Genomic DNA, 13,989 nt, shown 5'->3' on the forward strand with positions numbered 1-13,989 from the left:
CAGAGACACTTGCATAGTAGGGACAGAGCAGGTTTGGCTTTTGCTGAGACATGGCCTGTATGTCAACAGTGAACCTGCTCTAGGAATGACCTAAAGAAACAGTCCCATAAGAGCCTCCTCCTCGAGGCCATCTAGCCCTTTGTGAGTCCCAGTCATCATCCGAGTGATCGTCTGAGTGATCGTCCCACTTCCACTTCCTCTGCTACTTCCACAGAACACATGGGGACCCTCTGTGCCCTCGCTTCTAATCAACACAGTTAACTCTGATTTCCAGCATCATACTTGTCACTGTCTGCTATGTTCTTGCTTATTTCTCTATCTGATATTTTGTATTATCTGCCCTTCTTTTATCACTATCTGATGTTGTTTGTGCGTTTTTATTTGCTTATTATGCATCTGCGCTTCTTACACACAACTCTCCAGTAGAACTCAACTTCCTTGACAGCACGGATCCTGTCTGTCTCATTCAGGGCTCTACATTACTCCAGAACCTAGTGTGCTCTCTCAAGTGTGATCAGAAGAGATTCTACCCAGAGACACCAGACATGCAGTGTCTTCTTAACGTGTTAGAGCGTGTGGGAATGCATGCCCAAATAAACAAAGGGCAAAGGTTCACGAGCCCTTTATACAAGGTTGGACCATTAAGTTTGCAAACTCATCCTAGAGAAAATGCCGTGTCTCACTGCTGACTATCCTTACAGTCACCAGATGGCCAGGAGCTATACAATGATGGCTCTTACGGCCAGTCTAGGAAAAAGAATCACAAAATTGCATTGATGCTGGTGGCGTCAGGGCATAGCTTTTTAAGGGGAGCACCTCGACAGTGACCAGGGTAATACTCAGCAATGAGGTATACAGATAGCGCTTTTTTCAGGATGAGTTCACAAACATAATTGACCTGATATATGCACCCTTAGAATCTCATCACAGGGAGTACCAGGTCGGTTTCTCACAGCAAGGACACACTCAGCCTTCCTTGTCGCTTCTCTTTCCTCTCCTGCAAAGCATCCCCGGCTTTTTAAGGGGATGTAGCCCTTCTCTGCCAGGCCACAACCCCCTTTGCAAAAGTCATATGAACATGCTACCTCTTCCATACATCTCCCCACCCTAGGACACGCCAAAAGAGAGGAAGGAAGAGAGAGAGAGATTGAGAACTCATTGTCAGCACACAAGGCTGCTGGAAAACTTGACGTATCTCCATTTGCTACATTTTTCAGGCAATCTCCAATTTTTAGTGCAATGCAGTTTCCTTTACCCAATCTCTTTTTACAAGCAAGTTGCCATCACTTGCTCAGCTAAAGTACACTTAAGAGTCATGTATTCATTCAAAGACTGGGACCGAGAGGGGAGAGATGTGAGCTGTGCTCAGCTAAATTCTCTTCTGTAAAGGATGGCCTTGAAAAGGCCTGCGAGGGCCGCGCCTGTGGCTCAGTCGCGCAGGCCCCATATACCGAGGGTGGCGGGTTCAAACCTGGCCCAGCTGAACTGCAACCAAAAAATAGCCGGGCGTTATGGCGGGCGCCTGTAGTCCCAGCTACTCGGGAGGCTGAGGCAGGAGAATCGCTGAAGCCCAGGAGTTGGAGGTTGCTGTGAGCTGTGTGATGCCATGGCACTCTGCGGAGGGCTATAAAGTGTGACTCTGTCTCTACAAAAAAGAAAAGAAAAGGCCTGCGGAAAGTGGCCTCTTCAGTCCTTCAAGCTTTCCCACCCCGTGCCTGCTCACAGAGTGAGCCTGCATGCCATGGACTTGTCAAGTGTCACTGCATAGGACAGAGACTCTGCTTTCACTACCGCTGTAGCTGATCTGAAATAAGGGAAAGAAATGTTGGGAGCTGGGACTGGGAGCAATGATGCATATTCCAAGGGCAGAAACCAGTTTCCATAGAACTGAAATACCAGCCTCGTTTAAGGCTACCACGTGACACACAGATCCACACGTGTTCACAACACTTCATTTACTTTACAAAACTCAGCTAATTAATTCTTGAGTTCACTCCCCCAGGTAAAACAAATCTGCAGCTGTAAAGTTAAGGCCTGAGTAGCAGTTACTTGTGTAACCAGAAAGACAGCCAAGAAAAAACCCTGCAAAGATGAACATGCAATGGGCATTCAGACACTTGATTTCTGGTTGTGTTTTTGTTTTTAAGCAGTGGCAGTGCTGCGTCTCTCACCAGCCCGACCCCAGAATTCTTGCCTCTCACACACTCTCCCACCGTGTCAGGCTTTGCACCAAGTTACAGACATATTACCAGGAGGCATGGACCATCTCTCCAACCGGTAATGAAAAGCCATCTTAAAGGGGGAAATGAGTCATCTTGGGAGCCAGGAGGAAGATGGGTACACCGTGACAAGGATGGGCCACAGAAAAACGATGCATTCCCCACCTGTTAAGTCTTAGCTCCTCACACAAGCTCCCCCGCACGCCCAGGGGACACTCCAACAGTCCACTGACTGCAGCTCCCCAGACCTAAGTGGTGACGCCCACCTGCTAAATATAGTTCTAATTTAAGCAACCTCCAGCTCTCCGCAGCCCCACACTCTTTCCATGGAGGTAATTAACCAGTTGACTTCTTCTTAGCTCTTCTGTGCATGAAGATTTCCGGTTCATACGAAAGTCTTATACTAAAATGTGTAAGGATTTTTGACACTGGCTTGGAAAACATTCGAAACCGGCTAGCAAAACTTTCCTGAAGGATAAAGACACAGAGGAGCTTGAGATTATCTTCAGGGGGAGAATTCCACACCAGGAATCTCTTTTCCCCTTTCAAGTAGCTCCTGGTCATGAACGATGAGAAACCCTAGGAATAAATGATAAATCGTGTGACTAAGAGGTTTCTTCCTGGGGATCAGGAAGGCAATGGTGTGTGTGTGTGCGTGTGTGTGTACAAGGTCCATGGAAGTGAAAAACTCGCAGCTTCCTTGAGACGCTGACCCTGTTCCCTCAGCCACCTGGTCTGGCTCGGGTCGCTGGGGCGCGCTCTGGTGGCTGTGCCGCAGACTGGGGTGCGACCGCGACCCCCGCGCGCTCCCGTCCCCACCCCCCGCACTCTGCGCCCGCCCGCCCGCGCAGCGCGACCGGCCACCGCTGCAGACCCGGCTCCCGGAGGCGCGGGGCGCGGCTGGCGGGCAGAGCCATCCAAGCAGGAGCGCTGCTGCTTGGCGTCCGCCGCCCGCCCTCCCACCCCCGCTGCTTCCGCCCCTCCCGCGGCGGCCGCTGCCGGCGAGCCGGGGAAGCCGCGGCGCCGGCGGTCGGAGCCCGCATCTCGGGCACGGGGACTAGCGCCGACGCGGGGGCGGCGGCAGCGCGGAGGTCTCGGTCCCGCAAGACGCGGACGGCGCCGGGCGAGCGCGCGAGCGAGGACTGCGCCGAGCCCGGGGACCCCGCCGGCCCCAGCTCCGGCCCAGCGCGCCGCAGCCCGCAGCATCCCCGCCTGCGCCCCGCGGCACGCGCGCCACGGCCATGAACACCAGCGATGCCAAGGAGTACCTGGCCCGGAGGGAAATCCCTCAGCTCTTCGAGGTAGGGCGTGGGGCCCGCGGGGCGGCGGGAGCGTCGGACACCCATCCCCGGGGCGGGGGCGAGGCACGCGCACCCTGTCCCACCCGCCCTGCGCGGGGCAGGGGAGCGAACGGAGTAGCGCTCCGGCGGGTTGCCGGGTCCCAGCTCGATGGCTGATGTTAGAAGCCAGCTTCTTGCCGATCAAGTTTCAGTGTTCCAGCTGGGCTCTGGAAGCTGGCCACCCCGGCTGACCCCTCGGGTGTGTACGCCTGTGGTGGGCTTCAGGCATTGGCAGGGCCTCGCTCTCTGGGGACGAGGGCCAAGCCAGGTGGGTACACTGTCTGCCCGCAAAGAGCAACGACCGAGGGGTCCAGAGCCCCAGCCCCTCTGCGCGGGAGGTCGGGACCCCTGCGGAGAATGGGGCGATGTGGGCAAAAGCAGCCCAGGCCGGGGACGGCGTGGAACCCGAGCGCTGCCTCGCGGGTGACAGGCGCCCAGGGCTGCTCTGCGCTGTCGGTGAATGAACTCCGGGCACGTTTCTCGGTCGCTGTAGTCCTCGCGTCTCCGCGGCAGCTGTCGCCTGCGCCCGGCGACCCACCGGGGGAGCGCGGGTTGAGGAGGGAGCGGCGAGGCGGGAGGGACTCCTGTTGCTCCGTCTTCAGACCGATCACAGCGTCACCTGCTCCAGGGACCAGGGCAGAGGGGCCACTCTGACAGTGTGAGAGAGGGGGCTCTGGGGATGAACTAATAAACACCTTGGATAGTTCCAGCCACAGTCTCTGTCCATTTTGTTTCCTTTCCTTCTCTCGATATTTGAATTTTTTAAACATTCCTGAATCCTAAGTGACTTTTGATTAGGTTAAAAAAAATTTAAAAAAATGAAATGAAGCCACGCTTTATGGGACGAACCCTGAAAGGGGAAACCCATTCCCTGCAAAACTGGCCCCCGTTTCTGAAAAGTGAGGCCCAACACAGCAGACTAATGGCCTAGGGCTGTTCTTTTTCGTGTTTGGGAGATTTGTCCTGTTAAAAGGAATTTTAAATACAACTCAGAATAATAATTTGCCCCTATTTCCTCAAACTGTCTTTAAAATGAGCCGCCATAATTCTAGACCTTCATTTTTATCTCTCTTCCATACGCCACCTTTTTCAGGCCATCTGAAGCCAAGAGTTCAGGGAAACCACCCATTGAGCTCAAGCCCAAATCTAGCAAATGTGTGACTTCTAGGAGAAAATAATCAGGTGATGTTCTGTCAGGACGGGCGTTGGGAGCATGGGGCAGTCTTGAGATTTTTGGTTTTTGGTTTTCAAAAACTAAATATGGAGATTAAGAGTTGAAGGTTTTTCTCACAAAAATTACTAATGAGATCAATTTCATTTCTACACTGCTAAAAGACTAACTTAAAACATCTAGAAGAGGGCCACCTTATTGCAAAATACTACTAAATACTGTGTCTTTATTCTTTACAAATATGGGTGCTGTTTTTCTTCCTCCGTAGAAGGTAAGCACAGAGCTTACCTTAATAGTTTGTTCATGAAAATCTACACTGTGTATGCAAATAAGTGATGACAGGAGTTTTTGTTCGGGTTTTATGCTTTTTATTGTCTTTTCTGCATTTGAATGGGAAATTTTAAAATAGTGCACACCCAGAGAAGGAAATACAGTAATACAGTGATACAGTGTCCGTAGATTCGATCCTGAATGATGGCAAGCTGGAAGAAGAATGCTGGTGACCTTCAAAGGCTCTGTCTTCCAGTGAAATGAATCTGTGCCGTTCAAAGGCCAAGAGGGGAGCAAAATTGGGCAGTTCTCCACATGATGGGGTAGACTGTAAGACTAAACACTTTAGCTTTCTAACGTGGACTTTTTCCATCAAAATCCCAGTACTCTAGGCATACAAAGCTTAGCAATTAGGTATCTATCAAACTCCAAAACACGGGCCCCAGCTGTGGTCATTAGGCACCTTATAGATTGATTATTGATTATTGATTATTGACTCTTCGTATCATCAAACAAGTAGAAGCATCTAAATGACCTTTTCAGGTTTCTTCCTTGAGACATTCTGTAGGCTAAATGGAATATGAGATATATCTACTAGGTTTATGTGTGAAATGTTTTTCTGTTTTTAGATTAATTTTCTTAGTCCACTTTCTCCTGACTTTGCATGAGTTTTTAATTCTAGCTAAATTTATGGTGTATATATTGATCTTGTACTTTACAGTAGAAACTTGGCCATTAATATGGACACTGTAGAACTTCACATAATATTTACCTTCTCAAAGGATTGACTTGGAGACGAGTAATGTCTACTGGGTGTCTTCAATCCCTGCTAGTGGCTGGCTGTTAGAAGAAAGGATTTAAATTATCCATGAAGGAGCAGAACTGATAGTCCCATTTTTAAAATCAGTGCCTTTTGGGGAATCAGTTTTGATTAGGGCAGCTGGACATGTGCATAAATGAGGTCAGACAATGAAGTTCACAAACTCATCTTAGAAAAAATGCTGATTACCTCAGTGAATACCACTGTAGTCACCTTCGAGTATTCCCCTTGGACAGCTCTGCACCCACTCCAGTGCCTAATCCACCCTTCAAAGCACTCTTTCTAAGATGAGTTTCCCAAACTTAATTGTCAGACCTCCATAGCTCTGATGGCCATTCCAGAGAAAGAGTTCCAAAATTCCTTTGTGCATTGTTTCCCAAGGGGAGGATCTTAAAGGGGACTGTAGTGATTGATATTCAGCAGTGAGGACTGTGGCCCCTTTTCTAGGATGAGTTCTCAAACTTAATTGTCCAACATATGTTTTCCAGTCAGAAAAGACTCATTGAGTGTGTTCACCCATTTTCAGAAATACTAAGGATAAGAAAAGTAGTGGGCGGTGCCTGTGGTTCAAGGAGTAGGGCGCCGGTCCCATATGCCGGAGGTGGTGGATTCAAACCCAGCCCCGGCCAAAAAAAAAAAAAAAAGAAAAGTAAAAGACCTGATCTTGCGTAATTCATATTGTAGTTGGGTTATACACGGGGCACAGAGAATCTGGTATTTCTTTTACCCACTTATCACATTTTTTCAAGATATACGGAAAGGGACATACAGGCTTTGGAATCAGAAACACTGAGTTGGGATCACACTGAGCGGGGATCCTGGTGTTCAGGGTTTCTAGCTGAGGAATCTTGAGCAAGTCACTAACATCTCTGAGCCATGATTTTCTTTTTTTTTTTTGTAGAGACAGAGTCTCACTTTATGGCCCTCGGTAGAGTGCCGTGGCCTCACACAGCTCACAGCAACCTTCAACTCCTGGGCTTAAGCGATTCTCTTGCCTCAGCCTCCCGAGCAGCTGGGACTACAGGCGCCCGCCACAACGCCCAGCTATTTTTTGATTGCAGTTTGGCTGGGGCCGGGTTTGAACCCGCCACCCTCGGTATATGGGGCCGGCGCCCTACCCACTGAGCCACAGGCACCGCCCTGAGCCATGATTTTCTAATCAGTAAAATGGGGTAATCGTGGCACACCGGGCAGGCAAATGCCGGTGTGACACAGGGGTCTTCAGGTGTGGATAATGCTAACAACGGCTCGGTGTATAGGAGGCATGTGAGAAGCCAGACTGAAATGTGCGCATACACAGCACAAGTGTTGACACACAAACTGGATTGGATGCCCGGTTAGTCTCTCTCTGCACTTGTCCTTGCCTGATGGATGTCAGAAAACAAATGTACCTGGTAAGAATAGCCTACAATTCTTGGCAAAGTACAAAAGAATAATTTGAAAAGAAACTATTAATACTATATTTAGAAAAGACATTAGCTTTTAGAGGATGTTTTGTACATTATTGATGTATATTGGTGATAATCCTTTATGCTTTCTTCCTGAAATATTGTAAAGGAAAATATTTTGCACAACAGTTTAGTTCCCAGGAGTCAACATTTCTAAACTTGTAGCATTTTGGGGAAGAAGTACATGTGACGCATTGGAGACTATGAACAGAAAAAGAATAGCAGAGTCATGCTTCCCCTGCTCCCTGGAACCTCAGTGGATACTGTAGTGACTTACTATGGATCAAATAGCAATTTTTTACCTTCAGACTTCAATTTTCTTTTTTTTTTTTGAGACGGAGTCTCACTGTGTTGCCCCGGTCCAGTACCGTGGCATCACTGCTCCCAGCAACCTCAGACTCTTGAGCTCAAGTGATTCTCTTGCGTCAGCCTCCCGAGAAGCTGGAACTACAGGCACCTGCCACAAGGCCTGGCTATGTTTTGGTTGCAGTTGTCATAGCTGTTTAGCAGGCCTGGGCTGGGCTCGAACCCACCAGTCTCGGTGTAACCCTACTCACTGCGCGATGGGCACCGAGCCCAGACTTCAATTTTTTTGAGTCTCATTCAGACTTGAATTTTGAGGATTTTTTTTTTCCTAATCAGAAAATAGTTTATTATGCACCTACCACATCCCAGGGAAAGTGTCTGTTACTGGGGATTAAAAAATAAATGAAATACACTCTGTGTTATTGAAGAGTGTGGTTTACAAGAGGAGACCCCAACACATAAACTGAGGGTTTCAGGGTAAATACCAAGTGTGATGTTCCTTGCTAGTACCCTTGGAACAGAGAAACACAGAAGAGGGGTCCAAGGCCAAGCTAGGGATTCGGGGGGAGCTGTCCTGATAATACCTGTAATAACTAAAAACCACCGTTTGTAGGGTTCTTAGTATATGGTAAGCACTTCATATGCCCTGTACAAGTACTAAATTGTTTAATTGTCAAAAAGCCTTGATGTGTTTATTATTTCCCTCATTTTATGGAAGAAAGTGAGGCTTGGAGATTTTAAAGATAAGTAGGAGTGAAATACAGAATAACAAAGTGTTTTTTCATATGCTGGTCCTTTATCTCACCATAGTAACCCTCTTCCATTTCCTAATCTAGTTGTCTGTATTATTTACAAGGTAGAGAACGCTGCGCTGAAAACTAGTTGTCAAGAATTTAAAGGATTACCTTCGTTACTCAACCAACTCCTAACTTCAACTCAAATTGTTTATTAAAAGACAAAAGCAAAGGACATAACTCAGAATGCAAAGATGGGACATAACACTATTTTAATAAAGGTGGATTAAAAATGTATTGGTAACTATTTTGTTATATTCCAGAGCCTTTTGAATGGATTGATGTGTTCTAAGCCAGAAGACCCAGTAGAGTACCTGGAAGGTTGTTTACAGAAAGTAAAGGAGCTCGGAGGCTGTGACAAGGTGAAATGGGATACGTTTGTCAGCCAAGAGAAGAAGACCTTACCTCCTCTGAATGGAGGACAGCCGCGGAGATCCTTTCTAAGAAATGGTAATGTATATGTGGAATAAATAGACAGTTTTATAGCTATAGAAATTATCTTTAAAACATATTTAGATTTTATGCAGTGATTTAACTTACTCAGTTTACAAATGCCTGGAAGAATCTAAGTCCCTGAGCATAATTAAGCTCTCTTTGCTTCTAATTCCAATCAACTCCATGAAAAGACAAACAAAATGATGTATCATTGTCCAGCAATTCATGAACAGCTTAAACGATATTTTATATTACTGACTTCTTCATTTTGCAAAGTAAATTATATTAACAAACCATGAATGTTCCTTCAAATTGCAAATAAGATTTTTTTTTCCAAATAAATGTGTAGAAAATAAGTGAAATTGGTAATTCTTACGTAACAATTTAACTTTTACATTAGCCAGTGGGAGATTTTGGCTTATTAATATGTTACCAAGTTCAGAGTTTATGTTAATGCCTCTGCATAAATTCACATAAAGTTTATAGCAGTAAATTCAACAAAAATATGTTAAGCAGCTACTAAATGCATTGTATTAGATCAGGCATTTGGGTGCTAGAAAAAGTCAACTTGCTTAAATTTTAGGATTTGTTTAGCTGCAGTTCATTAGGGAAGATTTATGGTATTCTGATCTCTTTGTGAAATACATCCTTATCAAAATTGGGGGTTCAACATCAGCCAACCAGCCATTGATTTCTAGAATAAGTTGAGAAATATAATTTGATGAGAAAGATGGAATCAGATTCCATCAGGGGAAGCTAAAGTTAATACTTTTTAAAGAATTTCTAGAACTCTTTCCTAAAATACAGTGATCTCATGGAAAATTTCAGTATATTTTCAACCCTTCCAGGGAAGGGGAAACTGTGGCCTTCTGATTTCAAGATTTATTCTTTTTTAAGCATCAAAGGAGACAACAAAAGCTTCATCTTTCTCTGCTTCACCCCCCCTTTTTAAAAAATTAATATGAATGTACACATTTTTAGGCTACATTATTTCCATTTCTAAGGTAAAGTTCAAGTTGTAGTTGAGCCCTTCACCCAAGGGGCATGCTAAACACCTTCATATTGTGGACATTAGGTGAGATCCCCTTGATTGCCCTTCCTCCTCCTGCCAACCACCCTCTCTCCTCCCCCTCCCTCCCTCCGCCTCTCCCCTCCCCCTTGCTAGACCATGTTTGTGTTTTATCATTCATGGGGGTGTGTAGTTGTTCATATATTGGTTTCCTCTTAGTATTGAGTACATTGGATTTTTTTTTTCCCATTCTTGAGATACTTTACTAAGAAGAATGTGTTTTACCTTCATCCGGGTAAGCATAAAAGATATAAAATCTCCATCTTTTCTTACGGCTGAATAGTATTCCATGGTATACATGTGCCACAGTTTGTTAATCCCTTCATGAGCTGATGGGCATTTGGGTTGCTTCTACAACTTAGCAATTGTGCTGCACCCCTTTTAATAAAAGGCTTTGTTCTTTAAAATTTGGATTCAGTCAAAAGGCTGCACTTAAGGACTTAGAAGGCCACATTTTGCCGTAGGGTGCAGGTTCCCCAGGCCTGCCAGACCATTCTCAAAAATTGTTCCCCGAAAAGTTTATGCTATACAGATAAAATTTGAAATGGAAACAATTCTACTTATAAGAATGGCAGGAAACAGATTTTAGTTTGTTTAACCTTTTCAGTCATGACCCTCTTAGCTTTTATTTGAATTCAGGAAGAGAAAAATCACAGTGTGCTGCTAAATTTTAAGAAATACACACAAAGGAGGGAAAGCAGAAATAGCATTTCCACAGACATATCTCAGAAGAGAACAGTCTTTCCCTGTTCATGCAGGAATCAATACTAGATGATTTAGATTTAAGTACTCAAATATTTTGCTGATAAGATAGTCCCCCAGCCCACATTTCCCAGCACTGCTGATAAGCAACCAAAGTCATGGTTGTAAATGTGCCCATCATCCAGATAGTGTTCACGTTCACGGTACGTATTAGGGAGGTTTTCATTCATCCTCTCCTCCTCTTGTCCCTTCATTTGAATTCTGTTGAGTTTTGCTTTCCTCTGTGCACATGCTCTTCAATTAGTTCTAATTTAAAAGTGAATATATATGGTATTTGTTTATTAGGATGGGACAGTGATCTCTGGTTCCATCCACGCTGCTGCAAAAGGCATTGCATCACCTGTCTTCATGACTGAGTAGTACTCCATGACATTGTAAATTGTGCTGCAATAAAAATTAGAGTGCAGGTGTCTTTTTGGTAAGATGACTTCTTTTCCTTTGGGTAAATACCAATAGTGGGATTGTTGGATCAAATGGTAGGTGGACTTTTACTTCTTTGAGGTATCTCCATACTGTTTTCCACAGAGGTTGTACTAGTTTGCAGTCTCACCAACAGCATGTGAGTGTTCTTCCTGTATCCACTAGCTAGCATCTTTAGTTTTGGACTTTTTCATTAAAGATTTTCTAATGGGTTAGGGAATATCTTATGGTGGTTTTAATTTGCGTTTCCCTGGTGATTAGTGACATTAAGCATTTTTTCCTATTTTTATTGGCCATTCATTAGTCTCTCTTCTTTGGAAAAGCTACTGTTCATGTTTTTTGCCCACTTTTTGATGGGGCTGTTTGATTTTTTCCTTGATGATTTGCTTGAGTTCTTTGTAGATTCTGGTTATTAGGGCTTAATCAAATGCATAGCTTGTGAATATTTTCTCCCATTCTGTAGGTTGTCTTTTTGCTCTGTTGATTATTTCTTTGTGCAGATTTTAATTAATTAAGTCTCATTTATTTAATTTTTGTTGTTGCTGTGATTGCCATTGGGGTCTTTTTCACAAATTCTTTCTCTAGGCTGATATCTCGAAGAACTTTTCCAACATTTTCTTCTAGAATTCTTATGGTTTCATGCCTTAAATTTAAGTCTTTTATTCATCTTGAATTAATTTTTGTGAATGTTGAGAGATATGGGTTCTGTTTCATTTATCTACATGTGGCAATCCTATTTTCCCAGCACCATTTATTGACAGGACTTCTTTTCCCCTGTATATATTGTTGTCTACTTGCTCAAAGATCATTTGGCAGGATGCGAATGGCGAGTTTTCTGTTCTGTTCCCTTGGTCTGTGTCTCAGGTGCCCATACCATACCATTTGGGTTACTATATAGCCTTGTAACATAGTTTGAAGTCCGGTAATGTGATGCCTGCAGATTTTTTCTTTTTGCTTGAAATTGCTTTGGACTTTTTTCTGGTTTCAAACAAAGAGTAGAACTATTTCTTCTAGATCTGTGGAACAAGATGCTGGTATTTGATGGGGGTTGCATTGAATGTGTAAATTATTTTCACTTTGAGTAATGTAAATGTTTTAACAATGTTAATTCTACTGATCCATGAACATGATGTTTTTCCATTTCTTTGTGGCATCTGCAATTTCTTTCCTCAGTCTTTTGAAGCTCTCTTTATACAGATCTTTCACCTAGTATATTCCTAGGAATCTTATTTTCTTTGTAGCTATTCTGAATGGTATTGAGTTTTTGATTTAAAACTCAGCTTGACTATTACTGTTGTCTAGGATTTGTGTACATTGATTTTGTAACCTGAGACTTCAGTGAATTTATTTATCAATTCCAAGAGTCTTCTGATGGAGTCTTTGAGGATTTCTAGATATATAACATCATATCATCAGCAAAAATAAAAAATTTAACTGCTTTCCCAATTAGGATGCCCTTAATTTCCTTCTCTTGCTTGATTGCTCTGGCTAGGACTTCTAGTACTACGGTGAATAGAAGTGGTAATAATAGGCATCCTTGCCTCGTTCCAGTTCTTAGTGGAAATGCTTTCAACTTTTACCCATTTAGTATGGTGTTGACTGTGGGTTTGTCATATGTGGCTCTTATAATTTTGAGACATGATCCTTCTAGGCCTAGTTTTTTGAGGGTTTTTATCATGAAAGAGTGCTAAATTTTGTCAAATGCTTTTTCTGCAAGTATTGAATATATTGGATTTTTTTTTCCATTCTTGAGATACTTTACTAAGAAGAATGTGTTTCACCTTCATCTAGGTAAACATAAAAGTTGTAAAGTCTCCATCTTTTCTTATGGCTGAATAGTATTCCACAGTATACATATGCCACAGTTTGTTAATCCCTTCATGAGCTGATGAGCATTTGGGTTGCTTCTACGACTTAGCAATTGCTTCTGTTTATGTGATCATATAATCTTTGTTTTTGCTTCTGTTTATGTGTTGAATCAAATTTATCAATTTATATATGTTGAACCATCCTTGCATTCCTGGGATGAAGCCCACTTAGTCATGGTAGACTATTGATAGCAAAATTCAGTTTGTTAGTATTTTATTGAGAATTTTTAAATCTATATTCATAAGGAATAAATCAGTACTCTTTTTTTGTTGTTGTGTCCTTTCCTGGATTTGGTATCTAAGTGATACTGGCTTTGTAGAATGAGTTTGGGAGGATTCCCTTTTTCTTGACATTATGGAATCATTTGTACAGTATGGGTAACAACTCTTCTTTGTAGGTCTGATAAAATTTGGTGATGAACTCATCCGGTCTGGGGCTTTTGTTTTGTTGGAAGATTTTTTTTATTGCTGCTTCAATCTCATTGCTCATGATTGGTCTGTTCAGGAGTCCTATTTCTTCCCAATTGAGTCTGGTGGGGGTTCCATTTCTTCTATGTTTTTGAGTTTATGTGCATAGAGATTTTCATGGTATTCACAGATAATATTTTGTATTTCTAAGTTATCAGTTGTAAAATCTCCTTTTTCATTTCTTTCTTTCTTTCTTTTCTTTTCTTTTCTTTCTTTTTGAGACAGAGTCTTACTCTGTCATCCTGGGTAGAGTTGCTGTGGCCTCACGGCAGCCTCAAACTCTTAGGCTCAGGTGATCCTCTTGCCTCAGCCTCCCAAGTAACTGGGACTATAGATGCTCACCATGACACCTAGCTAGTTTTTTCTATTTTTAGTAAATATGGGGTCTCACTTTTGCTCAGGCTGCTCTCAAACTCCTAAGCTCAAGCAATTCACCTTTCCCCGCCTCCCAGAGTACTAGGATTACAGGTGTGAACCACTGCACCTGGCTGCCTTTTTCATTTCTGATTAAGCTTATTTAGGTCCTTTTTTTTTTCAATTCTTGGTTTATGTAGCAGGAGGTCTATCAATTTTATTTCTTTTCAAAGAACCAACTTTTT

At 43.5% G+C, this 13,989-nt stretch overlaps 1 protein-coding gene across 2 annotated transcripts in view; it reads left to right on the forward strand.

The window, feature by feature from the left end:
- The first annotated feature begins 3,231 nt into the window (after nt 1-3,231).
- Nucleotides 3,232-13,989, forward strand: part of AK5 (adenylate kinase 5) — a 244,878-nt gene continuing 234,120 nt past the window's right edge. The window contains exons 1-2 of one of the 2 annotated variants that reach the window (XM_053590959.1): nt 3,232-3,520; nt 8,632-8,818. In XM_053590959.1, the coding sequence (XP_053446934.1) occupies nt 3,461-3,520; nt 8,632-8,818 (247 nt within the window). In that variant the 5' untranslated portion in view covers nt 3,232-3,460. The remainder of the gene's footprint in view (nt 3,521-8,631; nt 8,819-13,989) is intronic. The other variant, XM_053590958.1, reaches the window with a different exon arrangement.

Source organism: Nycticebus coucang, chromosome 5, assembly GCF_027406575.1.
Source record: "Nycticebus coucang isolate mNycCou1 chromosome 5, mNycCou1.pri, whole genome shotgun sequence".
Lineage (NCBI taxonomy): Eukaryota > Metazoa > Chordata > Mammalia > Primates > Lorisidae > Nycticebus > Nycticebus coucang.